The sequence below is a fragment of the Thermothelomyces thermophilus genome, chromosome 5 (assembly GCF_000226095.1).
Source record: "Thermothelomyces thermophilus ATCC 42464 chromosome 5, complete sequence".
Lineage (NCBI taxonomy): Eukaryota > Fungi > Ascomycota > Sordariomycetes > Sordariales > Chaetomiaceae > Thermothelomyces > Thermothelomyces thermophilus.
The window spans coordinates 870,244-891,188 of record NC_016476.1 but is presented as its reverse complement, the minus strand read 5'-3'; the positions used below and the strand labels follow the sequence as shown (position 1 = coordinate 891,188).

The 20,945-nt window shown below is 54.4% G+C and overlaps 8 protein-coding genes across 8 annotated transcripts; 3 read left to right on the top strand and 5 right to left on the bottom strand.

Annotated features, from left to right (window-relative positions):
- Positions 1 to 916: 916 nt before the first annotated feature.
- MYCTH_2308111 (uncharacterized protein) lies at positions 917 to 2,631 on the bottom strand. The gene is made up of 2 exons (XM_003664844.1): positions 1,672 to 2,631; positions 917 to 1,553 (listed from the first exon to the last, which is right to left on the bottom strand). Exons 1-2 carry the CDS (start codon positions 2,533 to 2,535, stop codon positions 1,149 to 1,151), a joined length of 1,269 nt encoding a protein of 422 aa, XP_003664892.1. The 5' UTR covers positions 2,536 to 2,631; the 3' UTR covers positions 917 to 1,148.
- A 918-nt stretch (positions 2,632 to 3,549) lies between these two features.
- MYCTH_2308108 (uncharacterized protein) lies at positions 3,550 to 5,799 on the bottom strand. The gene is made up of 2 exons (XM_003664843.1): positions 4,382 to 5,799; positions 3,550 to 4,323 (listed from the first exon to the last, which is right to left on the bottom strand). Exons 1-2 carry the CDS (start codon positions 5,442 to 5,444, stop codon positions 3,632 to 3,634), a joined length of 1,755 nt encoding a protein of 584 aa, XP_003664891.1. The 5' UTR covers positions 5,445 to 5,799; the 3' UTR covers positions 3,550 to 3,631.
- A 2,644-nt stretch (positions 5,800 to 8,443) lies between these two features.
- On the bottom strand, positions 8,444 to 10,981 carry MYCTH_2111803 (uncharacterized protein; the record flags this gene model as incomplete). Its single annotated transcript, XM_003664842.1, has 10 exons — positions 8,444 to 8,554; positions 8,776 to 9,075; positions 9,333 to 9,444; positions 9,550 to 9,623; positions 9,724 to 9,803; positions 9,873 to 9,906; positions 10,089 to 10,180; positions 10,284 to 10,311; positions 10,664 to 10,821; positions 10,861 to 10,981. The coding sequence occupies 10 exons, from the start codon at positions 10,979 to 10,981 to the stop codon at positions 8,444 to 8,446; spliced, it is 1,110 nt and encodes a 369-aa protein (XP_003664890.1).
- A 1,786-nt stretch (positions 10,982 to 12,767) lies between these two features.
- On the top strand, positions 12,768 to 13,904 carry MYCTH_2128726 (uncharacterized protein; the record flags this gene model as incomplete). Its single annotated transcript, XM_003664841.1, has 2 exons — positions 12,768 to 13,787; positions 13,845 to 13,904. 2 exons carry the CDS (start codon positions 12,768 to 12,770, stop codon positions 13,902 to 13,904), a joined length of 1,080 nt encoding a protein of 359 aa, XP_003664889.1.
- An 802-nt stretch (positions 13,905 to 14,706) lies between these two features.
- Positions 14,707 to 15,418, bottom strand: MYCTH_2111801 (uncharacterized protein; the record flags this gene model as incomplete). The annotated part of the gene is made up of 2 exons (XM_003664840.1): positions 14,707 to 14,977; positions 15,204 to 15,418. 2 exons carry the CDS (start codon positions 15,416 to 15,418, stop codon positions 14,707 to 14,709), a joined length of 486 nt encoding a protein of 161 aa, XP_003664888.1.
- A 413-nt stretch (positions 15,419 to 15,831) lies between these two features.
- On the top strand, positions 15,832 to 16,639 carry MYCTH_2308106 (uncharacterized protein). Its single transcript, XM_003664839.1, has 2 exons — positions 15,832 to 16,080; positions 16,215 to 16,639. The coding sequence occupies exons 1-2, from the start codon at positions 15,916 to 15,918 to the stop codon at positions 16,515 to 16,517; spliced, it is 468 nt and encodes a 155-aa protein (XP_003664887.1). The 5' UTR covers positions 15,832 to 15,915; the 3' UTR covers positions 16,518 to 16,639.
- A 1,425-nt stretch (positions 16,640 to 18,064) lies between these two features.
- On the top strand, positions 18,065 to 18,842 carry MYCTH_2119798 (uncharacterized protein; the record flags this gene model as incomplete). Its single annotated transcript, XM_003664838.1, has 3 exons — positions 18,065 to 18,258; positions 18,371 to 18,554; positions 18,615 to 18,842. The coding sequence occupies 3 exons, from the start codon at positions 18,065 to 18,067 to the stop codon at positions 18,840 to 18,842; spliced, it is 606 nt and encodes a 201-aa protein (XP_003664886.1).
- A 71-nt stretch (positions 18,843 to 18,913) lies between these two features.
- MYCTH_2308103 (uncharacterized protein) lies at positions 18,914 to 20,877 on the bottom strand. Its single transcript, XM_003664837.1, has 4 exons — positions 20,620 to 20,877; positions 19,869 to 20,527; positions 19,643 to 19,801; positions 18,914 to 19,567 (listed from the first exon to the last, which is right to left on the bottom strand). The coding sequence occupies exons 1-4, from the start codon at positions 20,841 to 20,843 to the stop codon at positions 19,263 to 19,265; spliced, it is 1,347 nt and encodes a 448-aa protein (XP_003664885.1). The 5' UTR covers positions 20,844 to 20,877; the 3' UTR covers positions 18,914 to 19,262.
- Positions 20,878 to 20,945: the final 68 nt, after the last annotated feature.

Here is a 20,945-nt window from a genome sequence, read left to right as displayed (position 1 = left end):
CAATGCAGTGGGCCGATGTGAATGAGGGGTATCGGACTTCGATCCCTTGGGTTTGTCTGAGGAAATGTTTTGGCTGGATTGCGGAAAAAAGTGGAAGGAAGAAGACGAAAGGGAAATGCTCCTAGTTAAACACAATTGACAGCTTGTTCAATATCTGACGGCTGGTACGTAATTAAACGGACGTTGAAAAGGGGAGGGGGGCTGAGAGAAGGTGGAAACGGGAGCACGTCAGCCAACTTGAAGAAGGTACCCATTTTGTAGCTATGTATGCAACGGTTAAGAGAGCCAGAACCAGTACTAATCTCGGCGTGCTGACGAGAGTTGGTTCGCATTGGCGTCTCGTGGATGCCTCCTGTCTGCCTCTGGCCGAGTAGAGCGGCCACTTGCCGCCCAACAACGTTATCAGCGCAAGGTGGGTGGGGCATGCAGTAGGCCTCACGCAATGTCTGAATAACGTCGACTTGGTTGGTGGGCAGAAAGACGATAGAAAGAAAAAGAAGAACCATATACGCGTCCTCAAGCCTTCGCCGGTTTATATCTTTCCTTTCGTTGCAGGGTATGTTGTGCGAGCCGGATCCGTCTCTAATTACGCGTTAAGTTGCCTTCTGCTGCTCTCGAAGTTATCTGACCTGGCCCCCCTCACCCCCTTTCATTGAGATTCGAAGCATGTTGATACCCAATGCGCCCACGAGTTAACTGATGGACTGCATATCTGTCACCTTCCATAGGTCGAAGCATGGTAGTAGGTGTTGGTAGCACGGGCTCATGCAGGCTGCGCCTCGTTTGCCTTGTCTGCCGTTGGAGAGCGCCCAAGGCAAGCATCAACTCCTTTCCCCGTTTGACATGAGACAGGCCCTAGTAAAGCCAGTCCAAGGCTGCTTGTACCCGTACCTCTTTACCCGTTTTTCCTTCTGGTTGTGTCTCTGCGGTCAATCTGTGGTCGGGCATTGGCCAACTCCCACCCGGAGCTTTCTGTGAGGAACTAGGGAAGCTCTGTCGGTTTGCATTGCATTGTGATCAGATAATAATTACCTCTAGGCACATACGATGATGGGATAGTTGTTGGGTCATTTGAGCCCCCCAGCCGACCAATATTTCTGCACAAGACAACCGTGCTCCTATCATCTCTGCCACCATCGCGCCATCCATTACCGCAAATCTTGACTCTTGTTCCCTTCTAGGCCACCCATTCCCTCACCAACCTTGCTCTCAGCTCCTGCCTCTCCCTCTTCTTCCTCTGCTTCCGATCGATCGTCCTTCGCGACCCCCGACACCACGTATCGGTATGCCGTCCGCAGCAGACAGCGGAGCCAAAACAAGTTCAACCCCTGCAGGGCGGCCAACAGTGCCAGCGTCCCAAGCTGCGCCACCCGGCATTTGTACTGTTGGGCAGCCCAGTCCAGCTCGAACGGACCGACTGCGCTGTACTCGGTGGCGACGGAGTACAGGATGGCCAGGTTGAGGTAATGGCGCAGGTAGACCCAGAGGGCGATGCAGAGGGCGAAGGTGGCGTACTGGGCAGGGTGGTCGAGATAGTTCAGGGTTTTGGATATCTGGGACAAAGCTTAGCCGATGCTGACATTCTCGCGTTGCGGAAGTCCGCGAGGACAGGGCAGCATGATAGGAGACGTGTGCACTGGGAGAGTCGTGCTTGATTCAAGTTGCGCTTACCGCCAAGAACAAGTCGCTGATATCGTGTGTGATATAGACAAAAATACCAATGTAGGTGAAGTGGAAGCGGTAGCTCAGGAAGATCAATGTCAGCGTGAGGATGTGATGGGCCATGAGCTCCTTGAAGTCCTTGCGTGGCTTCTCTTGGCCCAGGGCCATGACGATTGCCTGCTGCGCCCAGTATGCGGCCTGAAATAGGTAGTAGAACTTGAAGACGGCGGTGTGAACCACGTGCGGATAGCCTTCGTACATCCCCCTCGTCCGAAAGTACCACAGTCCTGGAGACTGCTTCATCGTGTACAGCCCGAGCAGTCCCGCAAAGGCGAAATAGCAGACCGTGTACATTTGCTCCATGAACCGTGCCTGCTTAGCCCGGGACCTGATCCCGCAATAACGAGCCAGTGGCCGTAGTACCATCGCCATGATGAACTCGCGAATGAAAGTGAGAAAGACAGTGTAGAAGCTGACAAAGGCTATATCGCGGGGGCCCTTCCCGTATTGGACGTGTTCGTGTTGATCGTCGAGCTTGTATGAAAGAAACAGGAATTTATGTGCGACATTCGATTCGTTCGGGTCTGCAACGTAGACTGCGATGACAACGAGGGTGAGAGCTAGTGGGAGGACCCAGGTGCGCTGAAGTACTGCTCGAGGGTGCCGAGGTAACGCTCCCCCCCGCGTGCGGTGGTGAAGTCTTTGCGAAGGGCTCAATCGGGATTGAGAGTGGCTCCGGATCTGCAAAAGCGGTTTGTCATTAGTCGAGTTTAACCTAGGGCGCCGATGAGGTGTTGGTGCGGCATTCTCCCTAGTCGTCGCCATGAGGCTGGTTGAGGGGATGTTAAACAACGACGTTTCAGCTGCAATCATCGTTGGCTCAGCCAGTCCAAGTAGCACGTTACGACGATGAGAGATTTTTCAGCTGCATGGGCAAGATCTTGACCGTGCCGCGTATTATATGCGTGGAGTGATACAAAGTTTCTCGCGTTTGCAGGCTGACGGGAAGTCGCTGGGAAGCGGCAGCCCGCGGGTGCCGAGAGGAGCGCTCAAAGTTTCTGTCACGAGTGGTCGTTTTTGGCAAAGTCACATTTCTCCGTTTGGAGCTTCGAGGGCCTAGAGAGGATGATCATTGGTTAAAGTAAGCTCGTCCTTTGATTCAAGTCTCCCGTAGGAAGGAGCTGCTGTGCCTGTTCCGTCCATATTTTGGTTTTTGACGCCCTGGCAAGTGCCACCCCAGCTCTCCCAATCTCCTCTTTTCATTCTGCTGACGTAGGTAGAATCTCACAAGCACAATTCTACCACTATCCTACGTATCTACTTCAAAATTGGCAACCTTCACGAAAGAGATCGATCGATCTTTTATTGATTCGTTCATTCCCGGTAGCCCTCGGGGAGGAGCACTCCATCTGTGGCACCTGGGGTAATTAGCGGAATGAAAGATGACTAATTAATAGGTAACCAAGTAATCGAGTTCGAGTGCAGCGCGATCCTGATGGGGAGACCACAACGCAAAAGCAACCAAGGTTGATAATTTACCCCATATTATATATACACGAAATGTTACAATATTATAGCGGAGCTATCTACGGCTCGAGAGACGCCGATGCAGCTGAACACGGCGGTGTGGTAGTTTTTGAGCTCCCACCATGTTCCCCAACACCATCCGCCTCTAAACATGAAAGAAATGTTCCTATGGAATTGAAAGAAAGAAGGACAGTATATGACATGCGGTATGGCATACACGATGTCTTTGAAGCCAGACAAGGTGAAAAACATGAGGCGTGGACAAGTCAGGCATTGTAGTCAAGGAGTTGGAGACTCGCTGCCACACACCACCTCATATTGCAGTGTTGCGCCCTGAGCCCATCCGATCCACGTCTCTGGCTGGCCCCATGGCAATCCCCAGCCAGCAAGACAAAGTGGAACCAATAACCACAGGCTGGATCTTGCACTGGGATATGCTAGCTCAGTCCCAGTCTGCCGGTTTCTGCCAAGTTGACGGACTGGCCGGTGCAGGAGAGACTGCGCGAATAGACGATCGGTTCAGGGGATCCGTCGGCTTCGTCGGCGTCAGCGGCTTATACTTGGCCGCGAGATCCGCCAGATTCCCGTGGGCGCTGGGCGGCGGCGATGTCGTGGTACTCGGAGCGGCGGACGGCGGGGCGGGCCACGAGAGGAGGGACGGGGAGAAGACCCCGCTGCTGGCAATGCTGACACCGCTGACGGACTCTTGACTAGAGCGGCGAGCTACTGCGGGCGGCGGGCTCTGTGGAAACCCGGGCGACAAGGGGGAGACCTCGAACGGGCTAAGGGGGCTGCCGGGGCTGCCGGGGCGCCTGGCAGGCAGAGTGGTCGTAAGGATCTGGGCCGGACCGTCGGGGCGTTCCCGAGGCGTCGCAGCCGGATGGGGTTGTTCAACGGCCGAGGACACCATGGTTCCGTAGCCGAAGGTGCTCGGGTTTTGTTGCATCAAGACATCACCGTGGGAGCCGTCGGTAAAGAGGAGGCCAGCACCGATAGAGGACCGCTTCTTCTCAATATCGGTGTACCCGGACGTCCTGAAGGGAGTGTACTTGGCCAGGAAGGCCTGGACGCGACGCTTGTGCCGGTACTTGTAGAGGACTAAAGCAAGGAGAACAAATAGAAGAACGAGGATTGCTGGATGGGTTTTATTAGTCGGGGCAATCCTCCGTAAACGGGTTCAGAACACACCTACCGACAACACCACCAATGATTCCAGGTAGCGAGCTAGGGTGCGAGGCTCCGTCTGAGCTGCTGCCATTTCCGTTGCCGTTGCTGCCGTCGATCCCATCACCTCCGCTCCCAGCGCCGCCGCTATTTGTGCCACTTCCGTGAGTCGCATCATTTCCCGCTGCCAAGTTACCCCAGTCAGTGTGGGAAATGCCGTCACCCGTCAACGAGCCTGGCGTTGCTGTTTCCCCAGGTGTCGTCGCTCCGCCAGGAGTGGTCGGCGTGTCATTGTACGTTCCCTTCTGCGGGAAAACAGGAACGCCGTCATCATCCACGTCCACGCCGCCGGTCGCGGGACCCGAGCCCGAGTGCGGCTCGCCATCACCCTGTTTGTGGGTCGTTGGTGGTGTGTTGCCCGAATCTTGAGACCCGTCATGTCCGCCTCCAATTTCGCTGCCGCTGCCGTTGCCTCCCGCGCTCTTGTCACCGCCTGTATTATTACTTCCGCCGTCCCCTCCCGTAGTCGAACCACTTCCATGGCCCGCGTTCGGGCCGGTCCCGCTTGTGCCGTCTGAGCTGGAGGAGCCAGAGTTCCCGTCTGTTGTTCCGGGCTCGGTTTTGGACGAGCCCCGGTCAGATGAGCCAGAGCCCGATGAGTCGCCGTTCGACCCCGACCCTTGCGAGTCCGATCCTGCTGGAGGATCTGACTTCCCACCAGATCCATCTGACTTCCCAGGGCCGTCCGACTTCCCAGAGCCAGTGGAAGCTGTCTCTGTTGGCCGCGGAGGCTGCTGTCCGACGGGATCCTCCGATTTCTGAGGGTTAGTCGTGGGCTGCGGAGCCTGGACTGGAGAGCTTTGGGCCGGTGGTTTAGTCACCGGTGCTGAAGTCACAGCCGGTTGGGTCGGGGTGGGCGTCGGGGCCGGCGCCGGATCAGGACTCGGATCCGGGTCAGGCTCTGCCGCAGTACATCCTAGTGAGTTGGGGAAGGTCTTGCACACCGGGTCGGTGAGGACGTGGACGAGCCCATCCAGGAGCCGCTTCTCCCGGGCCTTGTCCCTGGGCGGCCCGGGCGGCGGAAGGCGCATATTATCGTCGTGTTTGGATGCCGGTGTGGTGGATTACCAGGATTTCATGGCAAACTAGGGTCAAGGAAAAGAACGAACGCAGAGCGTAAACTCTTGCTGCCGAGGGATAGTGAGCATTCCAGGCCAAAGGAGTGAAGGCTTTGGAAGCGTGCCAGGGAATGACGGGAGGAGGAGGAGCTGGGGCTGGTGTGGGAGGGTGATGTGGGACAGAAGAATGCTGGAGGAGCAACTGCACAGGCGCAGAACGCCTTGCTCTGAGTGCGCGAAAGCGAACCCGGCATGACGGGAATACACTAGTGTAGGTGGAAGGAATGGTGGCTTCCATTGGCGTGCTTGCTGCACGTTGCGCTACTCCTCCATGACAGCCATACACGTTCCTGGACGAATCCCGGCGAGCTGGGAAGTTGCTGGGAGGGTGTTGGAGCGTTGACCATTCGCACTCAACTTTCGCTTCCTGCCGCGTTTGTTTCGGGAAACGATCGCCAGCGCGTTCCTGGCACTTTGTCTGAATTGGGTAAAGCGCTCGTGTGCTTGCCATTTTTTCCACAACAGGCGCGACCTTCGGGCAGCGCGAGGCTCAGGGGTCGGCGCATTTCGCCCCGTCATCCCCGCTCCCATAAACTCTCAGGCACGGGCAAATCGCGGCAAAAAACATTTGCAACGCCCTTGCCGAATTGCTTGGCGGCTTCGTCGGCTTCCTTAACAACTCGCGCGTTGGCTGAACTGGTTTTGCCATGAGGGGCACTACTGCATACTGTGCCTGATGTACGCAGTATGTAGGTATGTTCAGTACCTACATATATACATATATGTAGGGATTGCAGTATACCCAATCCTTAATCAAGTTTTAGGCCATTGCTGCAATCTTTTCGGTTGTTGCGACCGCCGACGACACGGCTGCCTTGGGCCCAAGGCCCCAAGATCGGCTTTGTTTTGAATATGCAGACAGCGGAAGTTTGCGACCACAGGGGTCCCGTTGCTCTCGCGGCTCTCATCACATTCTGGGCACCCACGGATACTTGTTCCCCCACGCCCATTTCCGGTCGCACCGATAATAGAAACGCGCACATGTTTCGGAGCTTGCGAGTCAAGACCCCTGCCAAGCAAAGCGCGAATCCTGGGTTGGTCACCGACGATGGGGAAGCACTGCGTGGGGTCAAGCCCGCCAACAAGAAATCTGACTTCTCCAACTTGACGGGTTCACTCTCCAGCCCTGAGATCAGCGATGGGGCGGATCGCTGGGAGGGGTTGCGGAACCTTAACTTACATAGGATTTACTTTAGTGCACAGTGTACGTACGGATTACAGACCACGACAAGGAAACAGCGGATCGGCGCGGCTTCTCGACGGTTGAAATCAAACTTCTGTCTCTAATTGTTTGTCGCATTTACACAAGTTACCCTACCTTTATATAACCATCCACACCCGACACAGTATGGATGGACTTCTGGAAGCGGCAGCGGAGGAAACAGAAGCCAACAGCGGGAACGTCTGTCCCGGCCTGGTCCTTGCTCCGGCCTCCTTATCATCAAATTTCCATCACGTTATTACCCTAATCGAAGGTAACATCGCCCGCGATTCCTAGAACTGGCCTGTGCACCTCAGCTCGATGACCCGCAACTCTGAACCCCAGATCATCCTGGCATCCAAAATGTTGTGTTGTGATTGCACTTTGGCGTCAAGCGCACCCTTGTATGTACAGTACATAGCGGGGGGACAGCCGAAAGTGGGACACCGGTGTGTAAGTACTATACCTAAAGTGCACACGTGCGACGCAATACACTAAGGATCAATATCGACAGCGTGAACAGGCGTACGGAGTAGCTGAAGCCACAACGCCAAGCGAGCACAGGTTTGCCAAGGCTGTGAATACCGGCTTTTCCAGGGAGAGCCCGGTTTCCAAGAGTCCTTTTGAATATCTGGTGAGCTCGATCTGTCGTAGCCGCATTGCCTAATAAATCCCTAGACGCTAGACGGAACCGCTGCTTATGATGGCACCCCAGCCCCCGAGGCTCAGTATCACAGCTGTGACTTCAATGAAGCTCCATCCTCTTCTGCGAAGCATTTTCACCGAAAGAGGCGTTGGTGTTGGCTGCAGTTCGAGACGGAGGCCCTTGACGCCAGTCAGCTGTCCCCTACGCTACCCTCGCTACGCCCAGCCGATCATCGAGAGGATCTTCGTGAACAGAGGAATGTAAAGTCATTCCAAGTACACGCTACTTTGCACTCCCCGCTCGAGCAGGGGCATGATAGGTTGGGATACGAATAAAGTTACCTATTTCATATTGCACGTGTACGGAGTATGCAGGTACCCGATGTTCATACATACAGTACATCTGTACGGAGATGCTACATACGTATACACACCCCGCCAAGAACCTCGTGGCAGAGAACCATCTAATGGTTACCAGGTGGAAAGCATCATGGCCTTCTTGAACAACCGGCTGTATACCTCTAACAGCGGACACATACACTGGCGGCAGCTGAACACCGATCATCAAGTCGGTTTCGCACCCAACGCCGGAGTATCATTACTACCTTACCTACCCAAGTACCTAATCAATGATCCGACGGACCGAACTCACTCGAGAGGAGGGTCTAAGATCGAGTCAAATCAAACTCCTGCGCAGCAATGACGTGGCAGCCACACTTCGGCCAGCGTTGCTGCACATTAAGAAGCGGGGAGCTGGAAAGGGGTCGGCGCGACCGAAAGCAAATTTAGTTGCTCCACGAGAGTTTAGGTTCTCCGTCACCGCTCTGGTTTTTACCGTGCTGCTTAGGTGGCTGGTCGGTAAGCCACCAAGCAAATGAGCAGACAGTCGTGTGGCTTGCCTGCTGATAACATTTCACATCGCGCTAACGCACTTCATCACATGTTATACTAATTATACGAAGCATTAATCTATCACCAAAGTATCTCGCCGTAGTCGACCTTTGTTTGTTCGGGTTCCTACTTAAACAGGTATTCCCAAAGAAGAAGATGGCGCTTCCGTGCCTAATTACCTCCGCTCAGCCTTGACCCAGAGATCACGCACCACCCAAACCACATTATTATAGATTCTTGGAGGATCGAGCGGGTTGGCCAGCGACCAGTTGTATCGTCTCACCAGCTACGCCACGCGGGTCAACAATCATTCTCCCGCCGATCAGTCAACGCGTTCGGAATACCCGAATGTGCACAGCCGACTGTCAACGGCAGAGAAGTGATGGGAGGAGCGATTGAAGAAGAGGTGGCGGAGGCGGAATAGGAACAAGACGTGGAAATGAAGGAGAGAGACCAAGAGGATGATAGGAGGAGAAAAGAAAGAAAAAAGAACAATAGAAGACTCACCTCGCCAATGACCTTTCTCGCCTCCACGAGCGCGATGGCGCGCCCGGCCTGCCACTGCTGGTTGCCCGTGGCCACGAGGGTGCCCCCCGGCAGGGCCTGCCCGCACAGCGTGTCCCCGCCCCGGGGCATCTCCTTGTAGACCGGGGGCGCGCAGAGGGGCGGAAAGAGCCGGAGGACCTCGCGGATCACGGCCTGCAGGTAGGGAAGGGGGCGCGCCTGGGCGTCGCGGAGGAGGGGGACGGGGGACGCGGCCGTTGGGCCGCTATCGGAAGCGGCGGCGGCGACGGTAACGGCGTCGAGCTCGGATTACAGGCGCGCGTAGGCGGCCGGGTGGGTGAGCAGCAGGAAGAAGGTGGTATACAGTAGGGACGAGATCGTGTCGGAGCCGGAAACTCTGTGCCCGCGTGCCGTGATTATTAGAGCAGGCAAGATTGCACAGTAAGATTCCAGTGCGACATGGATTGGATAATTGGGGGGAGGTTGAGGAAGTGGTGTGTGATCATGTAAGAAAAGGGGGGGGGAGGGGGGGTAGCTGAGATGCACAACTGGAAACCAACTTCTTGGACGAGCTCTTCGCCTCGTAGGCCTTGGTCCATGAATGACTCCAGCATGTCACGCTTGGGATCGGCGTTGGGTCTCAAGCGTTTGGCGACGATCTTCTTCGCGTTGCTGTGGTTTTCCGAAGAGTAACAACAGTGAGACTCAGGATTGGTACTTCCATCATGACCTGGAAACTAACAGGCCATGATCGATGGCCTGGGGCGTTCCACTCACCAGACGATGGCCCCAAATCCGGTCTCCGATCCGTCATTTGGGAGCAGGTAGTAGAACGGCCACTTTCGGATCGTCTTCCAGAATATGACGTAGTCTCCTGTCGTCAACATTAGAGGCAGCGCGGCGTCATTGACAGCCACCACGCCTTTAACATCTCGATCCTGTTTGAGGAACCCGAGGATCGTTCCAGGCAATCTCGCCGATGGCGTCGAGCGCGTAGAAATGTGTCTTCTCGTCAAGGTTCATGAAGTTCACTTTGTCAGGGGTCGAAATATACTTTCTCTCAATGAGGTCTATTCACGCCGCGAGTGCTCTGTCGGTACCCTCCTCGAACTGCGCAACTCCTTTCCCTGAATACTAACATTGCGAAAGAGAGTAGTTAGATTTTCTTGACCCTGATCTCGCTACGTAGCCAAAGACGAATCCCTCTTACGCCTGGCATAATGTATTTTTTTCGTTCCTTGTGGAGCACCGGGTCTATAATGATAAAGACATTATCGGCGTGGCGAGAGACGCGGGCAATGGTGTACCACCCTGACTTTTCTGTAGTCCGATCGGACACTTGAAATCCAGTAGATGGTGTCTACGTCAGTACAGAGGACCTTGTTGGCTGCGATCCGGATCAGGGGGCCTACATGAACTGTTAGTTTTCTAAAAGAGATGACCATCAAGGTAATGCCTAAACCGTAGGTAATTAGATGGGTTGGGGGGGATGGTGTAAGCGAAGAACTTACCATATTTCTCCACCAGGGCAGAAACGTCCTGGAAAAGGGTTTCTTTCAGATATCGCCTAGTCAACCACAGAGAGGTCCATCCAGCAAGAGTCGGGCCGGGGATGTGGCGGAGGCGATACCATCTCCCGACACGGTGGATGATATTTGCAAGTAGAAGAATGCCTAGGAGATACCAGATGAGGCGTGGAGACGGTGGAGAGGGTGGAGAGATGCGACTCTCCGTCCCGCTAAAAAACAAAGTTATAACAGCCGTTTCGGGTCTTGAGGCGAGATCGAGATATCGAGATCAGGAGCAGGTGGTGTTGCATCCCGAGATAGCGCGTGACACTAATTAGCTGGGAACCACCAGATGGCAATTCGGGATATATACTTAAACATACTGCAAGCATGAACTGATGGAGCTCTCGAAGCGGAGAAGGTGGTCGTTTGGGCCTCGTAGTAGCCATCATGACCGAAAAGGGAAAAGTGATGGTGCGAGCAGCAACGGAGCTGCAGCAAGATTCCTTTCGGCCGCTGGTAGCCTCGGCCCACTCGGCACCTTATTTTAGCTAAGGTTAGGTATGTACGGATTACCTACAAGTAGTCTTCCGTTGAAACACCTGGGTAGCAGAACACAGATCCAACTTGACCGTCATTTCGCCACACCTAACTCCCTCCTTCCACGAGTTGCGGTAAACCTCGTAGTCTTCATCCAGCATGGTGACAGAGATGCAGCTACCGATGCTCGTTGAAGCAGAAGGATGCGTCAAGTCATCCGCGAGTTGGGATAGCCAGTATGTAAACTACCAAAGTAGGTATCCAATATGCCGGGGCTTGGCTGAGTTCTCTGCTCAGGCATCATGCCCGGTGAATGACGGCCATGAGGAGTAATAGAGGGCAAGGCCGCTGTATATACACATGTCACGGGTTGCAAAGAACCAAAAGGCGGTCGCCCTGGCTGGAGCAACCTCGCGGCAGACGATCTGTGGGTACTGGTGGTGAATATGCTAATGTCACAGCGAGATAAGAAAGTCAGATCTTGGTCGTTCGAGAATCGCGCTTTTGGCTGAGATGCTCAACAACTGTTGATTGTTTATGTTCTGTAGCCAGGCGCTCTTGCTTTCTCTTTTTTTCGTGACCTGAGAAAGCATTCATGGCCATGTATGTTACCCACCTTAGGAATGAGAAGAAAATCCTAGTGGGTATATCACAGTGACGTCGTCTGAACACAGTCTCAATCCTGCCTAGACACGCTGCGTTGCCCATAGGTAATGTGTACGATGCCAGTTGAGGTAGGAGGGAGATGCCTCGAGTGGCCTTGTAGAATTTGTGGTGGCCCAGGGCTGCAGCCATTCCTCTACAGGAGTCGCCCCGCCTCGGCCTCTTCGCGGCTAGACTGTGCGTATGTACTTCGTAGTCATGAACCCCACAGAACCCGATCTAAAACAAAATAAAATCAAAAAGCAGAGCAAAAAACGTACAACATCCGGCATTCGCTGGTCGTCACCGACCCAACTACTACCCGGACCCTCACCAGCTTAACTAGGGCAGAGCGGACGGGATGCCGTGCTTTCTGGTGGGTATGGTCGTACGTGGCAGCCACCTGATTGAAATAGAATTATATTGTGTTGATGTTGAAATCGAGCATTTGGCTCTAAAGGCCCGGAGGATTCGTCACATAGAAGAAAGACAATGGGCACGTCACGAGATGAGCACTTCTATGCTAGACCCCGCTAACTGACCTCACCAAATTCTAATACAACCTTGTCTTGACTGTTTGAATAATTAGTGCATCTTAAACAATCTACAATGTGTAAGTGTTTTGACCAGAGCTTACAAGTCACCCATTGAGTAAGACGGATTACGTGCTTGCTGATTCACGTTACGGCTGTTATTCTCATTCAGACCTTCAGCGCTCGAGGTCGTTTTGGGGGATATACAGCCCTCAACCATACACCGTACGAACATAGGTACCTCTGCACCATCGTTAATGTAAACATTCCATTCAATCTTGTGGCAGAGTACGTGGATGAGAATCCCATTTCTGTGAAGGAACTTGGTCGAGAGATGGGAGGTGGGACGAGGGTGCTTTAGTGTTTGTCAGAACCTCGAGTCACCCCCCTTTGCGCTATCCCGATTCACTCCAGTAGCAGGCACGTCTTATCGAACGTTGTATCTAATTGCCCAGGAGAAGCTTCCATATCGCGCGTTTGATCCGAGCCAAAAAGTAACGTGACTCACGGGCTCAACTATAGTAGGCAAGCGAACAATAGTAGGTCGATGCAGAACAACAGCAAAGACCATGTACCTGGTATTCACTCTCCAGCACATGCCACTTTAACATCGTTGAAGAGTGTCTCCCTAAACACCTCATCCTCTTTGCCTTTCTGTCACTGTACTCTCCAAAGAAGCTCATCTTCTCCAACCTTCGGTTTCCCTCTCCCTGCTTGCTGCCCTCAACGCTGTGTTAGAGATTCAACCAACAGCAGGTTGGACATTATCAACATGGCCGACAAAGGCACATGGCCATGGAACTTGCCAGAGGTCACACCAGAACAGCTCCTCCAGGAGTACCACTCACATCGCGACAAACAGCCGATCCTTTACAATGAGGCTATAGACAAGAACTACTCTGCTGAGCAGCTTCCTCATAACTTCACTCGTGTAGTTGAAGGCGACATGATTCCAGTGACCAACCACGCGGCCCAGCAGCTCGCAAAGAGATGTGCTGACTTGTACGACAAGTTTGTGGCCTCCAGCAGACACCACCACAAATGCGAGGACACCGAGGAGGGCCCGGCGATGAACAACAATGCGGATGCCGAAGCAACGACCAGCAATGACGACGAAAACATTGACAGCAACATAGCCAGTTCTCAAATCCTCCACATTACCACATCCGACTTTATCGAGTTCACAACCCTCTTCCACAACCTCTCGTGCCTCAATCAAGCCAGCCACGCCGGCCACAGCTGCCTCAACGGACACCACGACCAGCGCCAGCTCCACACGCAACATGACATAGCCCCTTCCTCCCGAGATACAAACCTACCGTTTCTCCACCACGAGACCTTCCCGGAGGAGGCCTACCAGACAAGATCCCCCCTTGCTCAGGACGAACCCGACGCCCCGCTGTACAACAAGGACCTTCTCCGTGCCCAACAGCCAGTGGCAGCAGCAGCAGCAGCAGCTGAGGTGCAGAAGCAAGGAATCGAGCACGGCGGCCTTCAGCACCAGCAGCACCAGCAGCAGCAGCCATCACCCAGTCATGCCATGGCCACCGATACCACGACCTCAACCACGGCGGCAGCGGCGGCTCTGGAGGCGGTCCTGGCGCGGGTGCGCGCCATCCGCCGGGCGGTCGAGGGGGGCAGCGCGGCGGCCGCCAGGGAGGGGTTGCGATGGCTGGAGGGGGAGGTGGAGCGGATGCTGGAGGGCTGCGCCGCCGGCCGTGGGGACGGGACGACGTCCGAGGACGAGAATAGGAGCGGCGGCCACCTTGACCCTCGTGCTCGTGTTGCGGGGGTTAGCGCGGAGGGGGAGGGTTAGGCGTCGTCGGCGCCGGTGCCGGTGCCGGTGCAGCAGCAGGACGATGCCGAGCTCGAGCTGGACGCGTGGCTCGACTTGAGCAGGTTCTCCTGAGCGCGCGCATTTTGAGTGACTATGGCTTGGAACCGATGCTGATAGATCGCGGATCAGAGGATCAGCGTCTGCCGTCCGCTAATGAAAGGGGTTGGGGGAGAAGAGCGAGATTGGGGTTTACGTGTACTGGTCAGCTAATTCTATAGGTATTATCGTATACCAGTCCTTTGCTCTACCTATAATAGACTTGCTTCCCTTTTCTCGGAGCTGTTTTGAAGTTTTGAAAGCCTGCATTTGCTCCTAATGCCCCACGCCGGTCTACTGTTCTCGCCACTCAGACCCGTATCGCACGTCAGGCAAAACTCTGAGCAGAGCTTTGCAGAGACTTGGGAAGATCGAACAACACACGAGCAAAAACTATATGCACGATGACTCCGTGTTCATTGACTGTCCCGCTCTTTAGATCATTCACCTCAAGAGGGTTATGAGGGGTATAGGACACGATGGCAATGCTTGATGTCTGAAAGCAGCCTAGTGTTGTAAAGGGGGCAGGCGGGGTAAACAGGGGGGCGCATACACATTGGGCTTTACAGTTTACGATTTTTTCCTTTCAAAAGAAGCAGATATCCAACGGATCCCGAGCATGGGCATAGAATCAGGATGGAATGTAGTAACCTAGCACAAAAGGAAGAGAATGGAACAAAGTGAGTTGAACAGCTCAGTTAGATACTAATTACCTAAAGTAGCTATCTTCCCGACAAGCACAACCCGCCGACGCTCTAATACGCTATCGACACGCGAGCTAGTACATTCCAAGTCGTTCTCCGACAGAGCCGTCGACATTAGACACGCTTCCTTTCTTTTACTTGGAAGCAATGCCCTGGCGAGCCTGCTCGCCGCCAAAGACCTTCTCGAGATGGTCCAGGTCGAGGAAGGCCTTGGCCTCGACGATCTTGCCGTTCTTGTCCCAGCGGCAGTGCCACGAGTAGTGCTGGTTGTAGGGCACGCCGCCCTTGGTCTTGACGCCCACCGTCTTCATCTCGATCACGCTCCATCCGGTCGTCGGGTCCACAATAATCTCGCCCGTCTCGAGCTTGTAGCCGGGCTCCTCCAGGAGGAGGTTGATCTTCGCCCTGTGCAGATCCGGACCCGTCAGTATTTTTTTCCTTATCTTTCTTTCTTCTTCTTTCTCTTCCTCTCTTTTTGCTGTGTGGAAGTATTAAGTGAATAATGGAGGTGTGTGTGCCCATGGAGATGGTGAGGGGTGTGTGTGCGTGAAAAGATGGGGGGTGAGAGTATCAGGTAGTGATGAAGGGAGGAGTGATAATTAGGGGGTAAATAGGGAATATGGAAACCCACCAGGTAGCGTCATAGTAGTCCTTCTTGGTGTACCAGTGACCGCTGAAGCGGCTCTGGCCGGTCACCTGCCAGTCGACGTTGTCGTCGACGTAGTCGAAGTACCTGACAGTGCCCTCGGGAGGGTAGTAGAAGAGCCGGAAGACGTCGTAGATATCCTGGCGGTCGGGGAACTGGCCCTTGAGGCGCTTCGGGTCGGGACCAGCAGGGACAGCCATGTTTGCTCGTTAAAGGTATTGGGGAGGCGCCGGAGTGATTTTCACGGAGGGGGCTTTTCGAGACAGGAAGTCGCTGTTGTGTACACCGTTTGTTGCTGTGATATTTGCTTTCGTTTCGTGTCATCGTAAACTGCAGGCCCCTCTTATACGCACAACCTGCAAGGAAGTTGAGCCGCACTGGAACCAGATCGGTTTACGGAGTTACTGCAAGCGGCCTCATCGCGCGGCGGACTCCGCTCCACCGACGCAGGTCCCGAGTCGTTCGGTACGGAGCCGCGTGCAGACCCGAGTACATGGTCCGAGTTAACCCCGCATCGCCGGTGGTACGATTGCCAATGCGGGCCGCGCGGCCCCGTCAAAAATCTAGATTCAATACTCCCGCGCGGCATCGTCACTTGAGAACCTCTCTGGCCATTCCAAGAACCTTCAACTCCGCAACCATTCAATCCGGGACAACATCACGCCACACCAGGACCCCGAGAAGGCACATCGTCAGCATGACCGCCCCGGAGACGACAACAACTGTCCGCGGCTCTTGCCTTTGCGGCAAGATCCAATTTGAGATGAACCTTGCCAAGGAGAACAACTGCCTGTGTTTCTGCAACAGCTGCCGCAAGATCACTGGCAGCGTTGGCATGGCCAACAGCTGGTGCAAGCATGAGGTTAGTATTAGCTGACTTAATACAAAAGTTTCATCTTTTCTTTCTTCTCACTTTTTTTTGTACGGTAATTTTTTTCCCCTTTCGTTTCGTGTGGTTGAGTCTTACATGAGTTAAACAAACCCGTTTCAAACCAGGACCTCAAATTCCTCACCCCTCCATCGCTCATGTCCGTCTACGAGGACAAGAGCCCCGACTCGGGCGGCACCATCCACCGCGGCTTCTGCGGCACTTGTGGGAGCACCATGATCTCGGAGAACCGCAAGCTCTTCCCCGGCCACTGGATCGTACCGGTCGGCGCTCTTGAGTTCGACCCGCTGACCACCGGCTGGCGGCCCGGCCAAGAGTTCTACTGCAAGCGCAAGATGCCCTGGTTCCAGACCCCGGACGATACTGTCAAGTACCACGAGCTGTTCCAGAGGGACAATGGCAATGCATAAATTCTTTTTGGCAACTTTCCACGTGGCGGTGTATCTAGGAGTTCGTCAAGCATCATGTTTGAGCTCGTCACAGGAAGCTTCCCAAAACCAAGATAGCATAACCAAAAATGAGGAGTTGAAGTTTACAGGTTCTGACCGCCGAATTTGGCAGGGCAGTGCCGCTATTTTCGGGTGCCTCGACAGTACGAGGCGCTTGGTCACAGCCAGGTACGGATACTTGGTACCTCACCATCCATGACGTTGTTGTTATTATAGTGCCCCTAGATGGGCGCCCCCTATATATACCTACTATATATAATTATAGCTCCTTAAAGCCGGAAAAACAAAACTGCATTCTGTAGCCCTCTGGTCATACCAAGAGCTTCTTACCCTAGTCTGATAGAAGTCCTAGATCCTGTTATATAATTATAGGGTTAAGCTCTTCCTTAAGAGCGTTATCTATATATTTACAGTGTTTGGATAAATTGGCGTAGCTGCTAGTATTACATAGCTATAATCAGGGTTTGCTAGATAGAAGAGGTTATCGGTCGGGGAGGTAGTGTAGATTTGGTGATGGCGTTGTAAACTCGGTCCCAGATGAGCATATTATCACGATTGTCAGCAAGCGCTGCTCTTAGCAGTGGTTTGATGCCGTCGAGGTCGAAGTTGTCCGAGTCGAGTAAGAGTTCAAGCCGTAGGAGATCACGTCGAAGAGTGCTTGCTACGACGGGTCGCGGCAGGCAGTAGGCAGGCAGCGGGAAGGTTTTACACTGCTAATAGAAAAGCGAGTATAAGCTTCTAGAGGCCTGTAATATGGTTAGAAGAGTGTGCTATAATAAAGCTCCATTGCCTTTCTTACCCTCTTGGCTAAGCTGCTCAAGCGCGTCGGGATTGTAGGGTAGGTATACGCCTTCGTAGATTAAATTGTATGAATCACGAAAAGCATCAAGACCTTTCCCAGTAGGATTGCTCTCGATAATCATTGACCGCTGTTAGCCTGCCATTGCGGACGGTCTGAGGTGGAAAATGAAGGAAGAGGCGCGCCCTTTGGGCATGCTTTGTCCGTAGCTGATTGAGACTCCCTGAAGATCGCGGCTTGGAAATGCTGCGCTGACTTTGGCGGGCGCTTTGGGCTTTGGATTGGCGGTGGCATTTTATGGTTGGATGAATTTGTCATAAGACGCCTCCCGAGGTGACTCTGAAGCACTGCGCCAAGTGCTCAGTCACTCTCTCGCGGCCAGAAAGCCGACTGGTAGGCTGCGTCCTGGCTTCCGTGCTGCTCCCGCCTCCGACTTGACGTCTTCAACCCTCGACACCAAAGAATGCCTCCTGCTCCTGAGCTCCATCGCCAAGCTCCTAACAATCCTTCTTCTACAAAAGATCCCTCCTGCTCGTCAAGCTGCTCCTCAAGCTGCTCCTCAGTTCGCGCACGCATCAATTTGATCGACCAGAAAGTACGCTACCCCCCTTGAACTAGCTTGACGGATCGATCTCTTGCCTAAGCTCAGCCTAGGCCGTTGTTTTGCAATTATCTACTAACCACATGCCGCTCGGGGAAATAGAATGTCATGTCCGCGGGGAGTAGCGGGCTGATAGAACGCCTCCCTTGTGGGAACGTGAGGAAATGCATCTACTCGGACCGGGACTACGAGGCCTGTCTTCGAGACCTTGAGCGCGAGTTTCGAGTCTACCAGAAACTGCCACAACACGACCGGTTATTACAGCTCATCAGACACTCTCCTAAAGAAGGCCTCGTCCTCCAGTACATGCCTAGAGGTAATTAGCCTACGAGAGCATCTCCGCGAGACTGCCGACGCCGCCACTACCATCACCCTTCCCGAGCGGCTGCCGTGGGCCTGTGATGCTGCCTAAAGTCTGCATCTCTTCCATTCCCACGGGATCATTCACGGCGATCTCAAGCCCGAAAACCTCCTGCTGGATTCCAACTCTAGGCTCAAGATCATCGACTTCTCGGGCTCTTCTTTCGACGGAATTGTAGAATCTGCGATTGAGAGCACTAGGTTTTTTCTCCCGCGACCATTGAAGGAGCCACCAACCGTCAGAACCGATATTTTTGCCCTCGGCTCTGCCATTTAAGAAATCGTGACGAGCAGACAGCCATACGAGGACCTCTCGGACGATGAGGTGGAGGCTCGCTACTCCCAGCAAATATTCCCAAGCGTGCAGGAATTGCCGTGCGGGCAGGTGATCATGGATTGCTGGCGCTGCGAGATACAAACGGCAGAGGAAGTCATGATGCGGCTCAAGGGAGAGATGGAAAGTGCCCTGAAAGCATCAGATCTCGCGTGTTCGCCCCGCATCGCTCCTCCGACCAAGCTCCCCTAACCCACTATGTTCGACTGTATCCCTCGTCACGATAGTCTGGGCATTTATCCCGCCTTTTAGTCGATCCCATCGATGAAGTCTTCTAAAGAAAAACCAGAACCAGACGGTTAATAAAGTTATCCTAGCCAGAGTCTATGTAACGGTCTATCAGACTCTACCCAATCTGGTATCCAAACCACTTTCATGCCCAAGGAAAATTTCAGTCTAACAGCCCGTCCAAATATTAAATATATCTTTACGTTCACACGATATTGGGTACAGCGACGAAACGAAGAAATGTAGCTACGCTATGTTCGCGGCGATATGCTTGTAGAGCCAGAGCCGCCGCGGCCGTACTCCTTTCCTCAAATGGCCGACAGAGCGACGCGGCGCAAGGAAAGCGGCGCGGTTGATGATCTCGTATATTACAAAGTCCCCAACCTACAGACCGCCGGCAGCCACAACGTTGGCTTTTCCGTTCCGGAAAAAGATGGCTGCCACCAGACTAGCCGCAGCCCCGGCGTAAATGATGATGAAAGCCTTCCGCCACGACTCGACAATGATGTCCAGGATCTGGATCCGCATGGCGGGGGACAAGGTTTCGAGAAGGTTGTTCGAGGCGCCAGCAACGAGCTGCGTGAGCTCATGGCGGGGAAGGTCGATGGCTGCTTCGAGGTTCCGGACAGCCGTGTTGACGAAGACGGCACCGCTGATAGAGAGACCGAGGGTCATGCCTCCTAGCTGGGCTGTGGAGCGAGAGCGGTCAGCACAAAACCATGAAAGAGAGCCTGATGGAATGATGGAGGATATAGGATGCTTACAGATGAGCATCAAGGCAAGACCATTCCCAGCTTCGGCGGGCGGAACGGCAGACTGGATGACGGCAAAGGAAGACTGCGTGTAGGCGCCGGTGCTGCCGCCCAGGAATAGCTCGATAACGTAGAAGATGCCAACAGCGGTCTCGCGGTCGACGTAGTGAGCTGCGGCCTCTGGGTTAGCGCACTGGCACTCGTGAAACACCTTGACAGCTACAGGACGCCAGCTTACCCATGAGGGCGGAGGTGAGGAGGGCGATGGAGCTCCCGCCGATATAGAGCGGCTTGTACCATCCGTAGTTGGAGAGATACCAACCGCTAAGGGGCATGGCGGTGATGAGAACGCAGATGTACGGCAGCAGCCGGACAGCGGTGTAAATGGCCGAGTCGCCCCGGGTGAACTGGAAATAGAGCGGGATGTAGTAGACTGAGGTGTAGGCGACGGAAGCGACCGAGGCGCAGGCGACAAACAGAAGTACTGGCATCCTCTGCCGAAGCAGGTGGGAGGGGAAGAGGCGCTTCTCCTTGTCGGTAAAGATGCAGAAAGTCTGCTGGACGCCGAAGGCGATCCAGAGGACGCCCGAGACGACGAAGAGCGCAATGCTGGCGCCGCTGCCCCAAGCCCAGTCGACGCCGCCAAAGTTGATGGCAATGACGAGGGTCACCATGGCGCCGACGCTGAGAACGATGCCCGGCCAGTCGAGCATGACAAGCTTTTGCCACTGCGTCTTGTCGGGCATGGCGGCGGTGGAGGGGATCGCCCAGAGGTAGGCGGGCAGGAGGATGGCACCAAAGAGCAAGTTGATGTAGAAGCCCCAGCGCCAGTCGTAGAGGGCGAAACCACCGCCGACGACGGGGCCGAGCACGGTGCCGAGACCCCAGACGAGGCCACTGTTGGTTTGTCCACATTAGCCCACGAAAAAGCGACGCTTTGGGGTGGGGGAGGGTTAGGAGAAGGGGGTTTCCAGGTAGGGACTTCATACGTGTAGCTGAGATACTGCGGACGCTCCTTGGTTGTGGTGTGCATCGACAGCAGCGCCAGCAGTCCGTAGTAGATGCCGTTGCCGCCGGCGCCGGCAAAGACACGGCCTACGATTTCAGCCTCCATCGTGGGGGCTGCGCCGCAAAGGGCAGATGCAGCCAGGAAAATGATGAACGAAACGATGTAGACCCATTTCGGATTGTAGATGGCGTAGAGCTTGCCCATCGGGAGGATGACAGCCAGACCACCAATCATGAAGCTGGATGAGACGCGTGTAAGTCAGCCTCCAGCCAATAGCATAACAAAGGACAACAAGCCCTTTGCCTG

Coding starts and splice junctions, on each gene's coding strand:
- MYCTH_2308111 (XM_003664844.1), bottom strand. CDS start 2,535: ATGATTGCAGCTGAAACGTCGTTGTTTAACATCCCCTCAACCAGCCTC. Junction 1,554..1,671: donor TCAGCGACTTGTTCTTGGCG/GTAAGCGCAACT, acceptor GCTTTGTCCCAG/ATATCCAAAACCCTGAACTA.
- MYCTH_2308108 (XM_003664843.1), bottom strand. CDS start 5,444: ATGCGCCTTCCGCCGCCCGGGCCGCCCAGGGACAAGGCCCGGGAGAAG. Junction 4,324..4,381: donor AATCATTGGTGGTGTTGTCG/GTAGGTGTGTTC, acceptor AAACCCATCCAG/CAATCCTCGTTCTTCTATTT.
- MYCTH_2308106 (XM_003664839.1), top strand. CDS start 15,916: ATGACCGCCCCGGAGACGACAACAACTGTCCGCGGCTCTTGCCTTTGC. Junction 16,081..16,214: donor ACAGCTGGTGCAAGCATGAG/GTTAGTATTAGC, acceptor GTTTCAAACCAG/GACCTCAAATTCCTCACCCC.
- MYCTH_2308103 (XM_003664837.1), bottom strand. CDS start 20,843: ATGGGCAAGCTCTACGCCATCTACAATCCGAAATGGGTCTACATCGTT. Junction 20,528..20,619: donor CCGCAGTATCTCAGCTACAC/GTATGAAGTCCC, acceptor ACAAACCAACAG/TGGCCTCGTCTGGGGTCTCG. Junction 19,802..19,868: donor CCTCACCTCCGCCCTCATGG/GTAAGCTGGCGT, acceptor CAGAGGCCGCAG/CTCACTACGTCGACCGCGAG.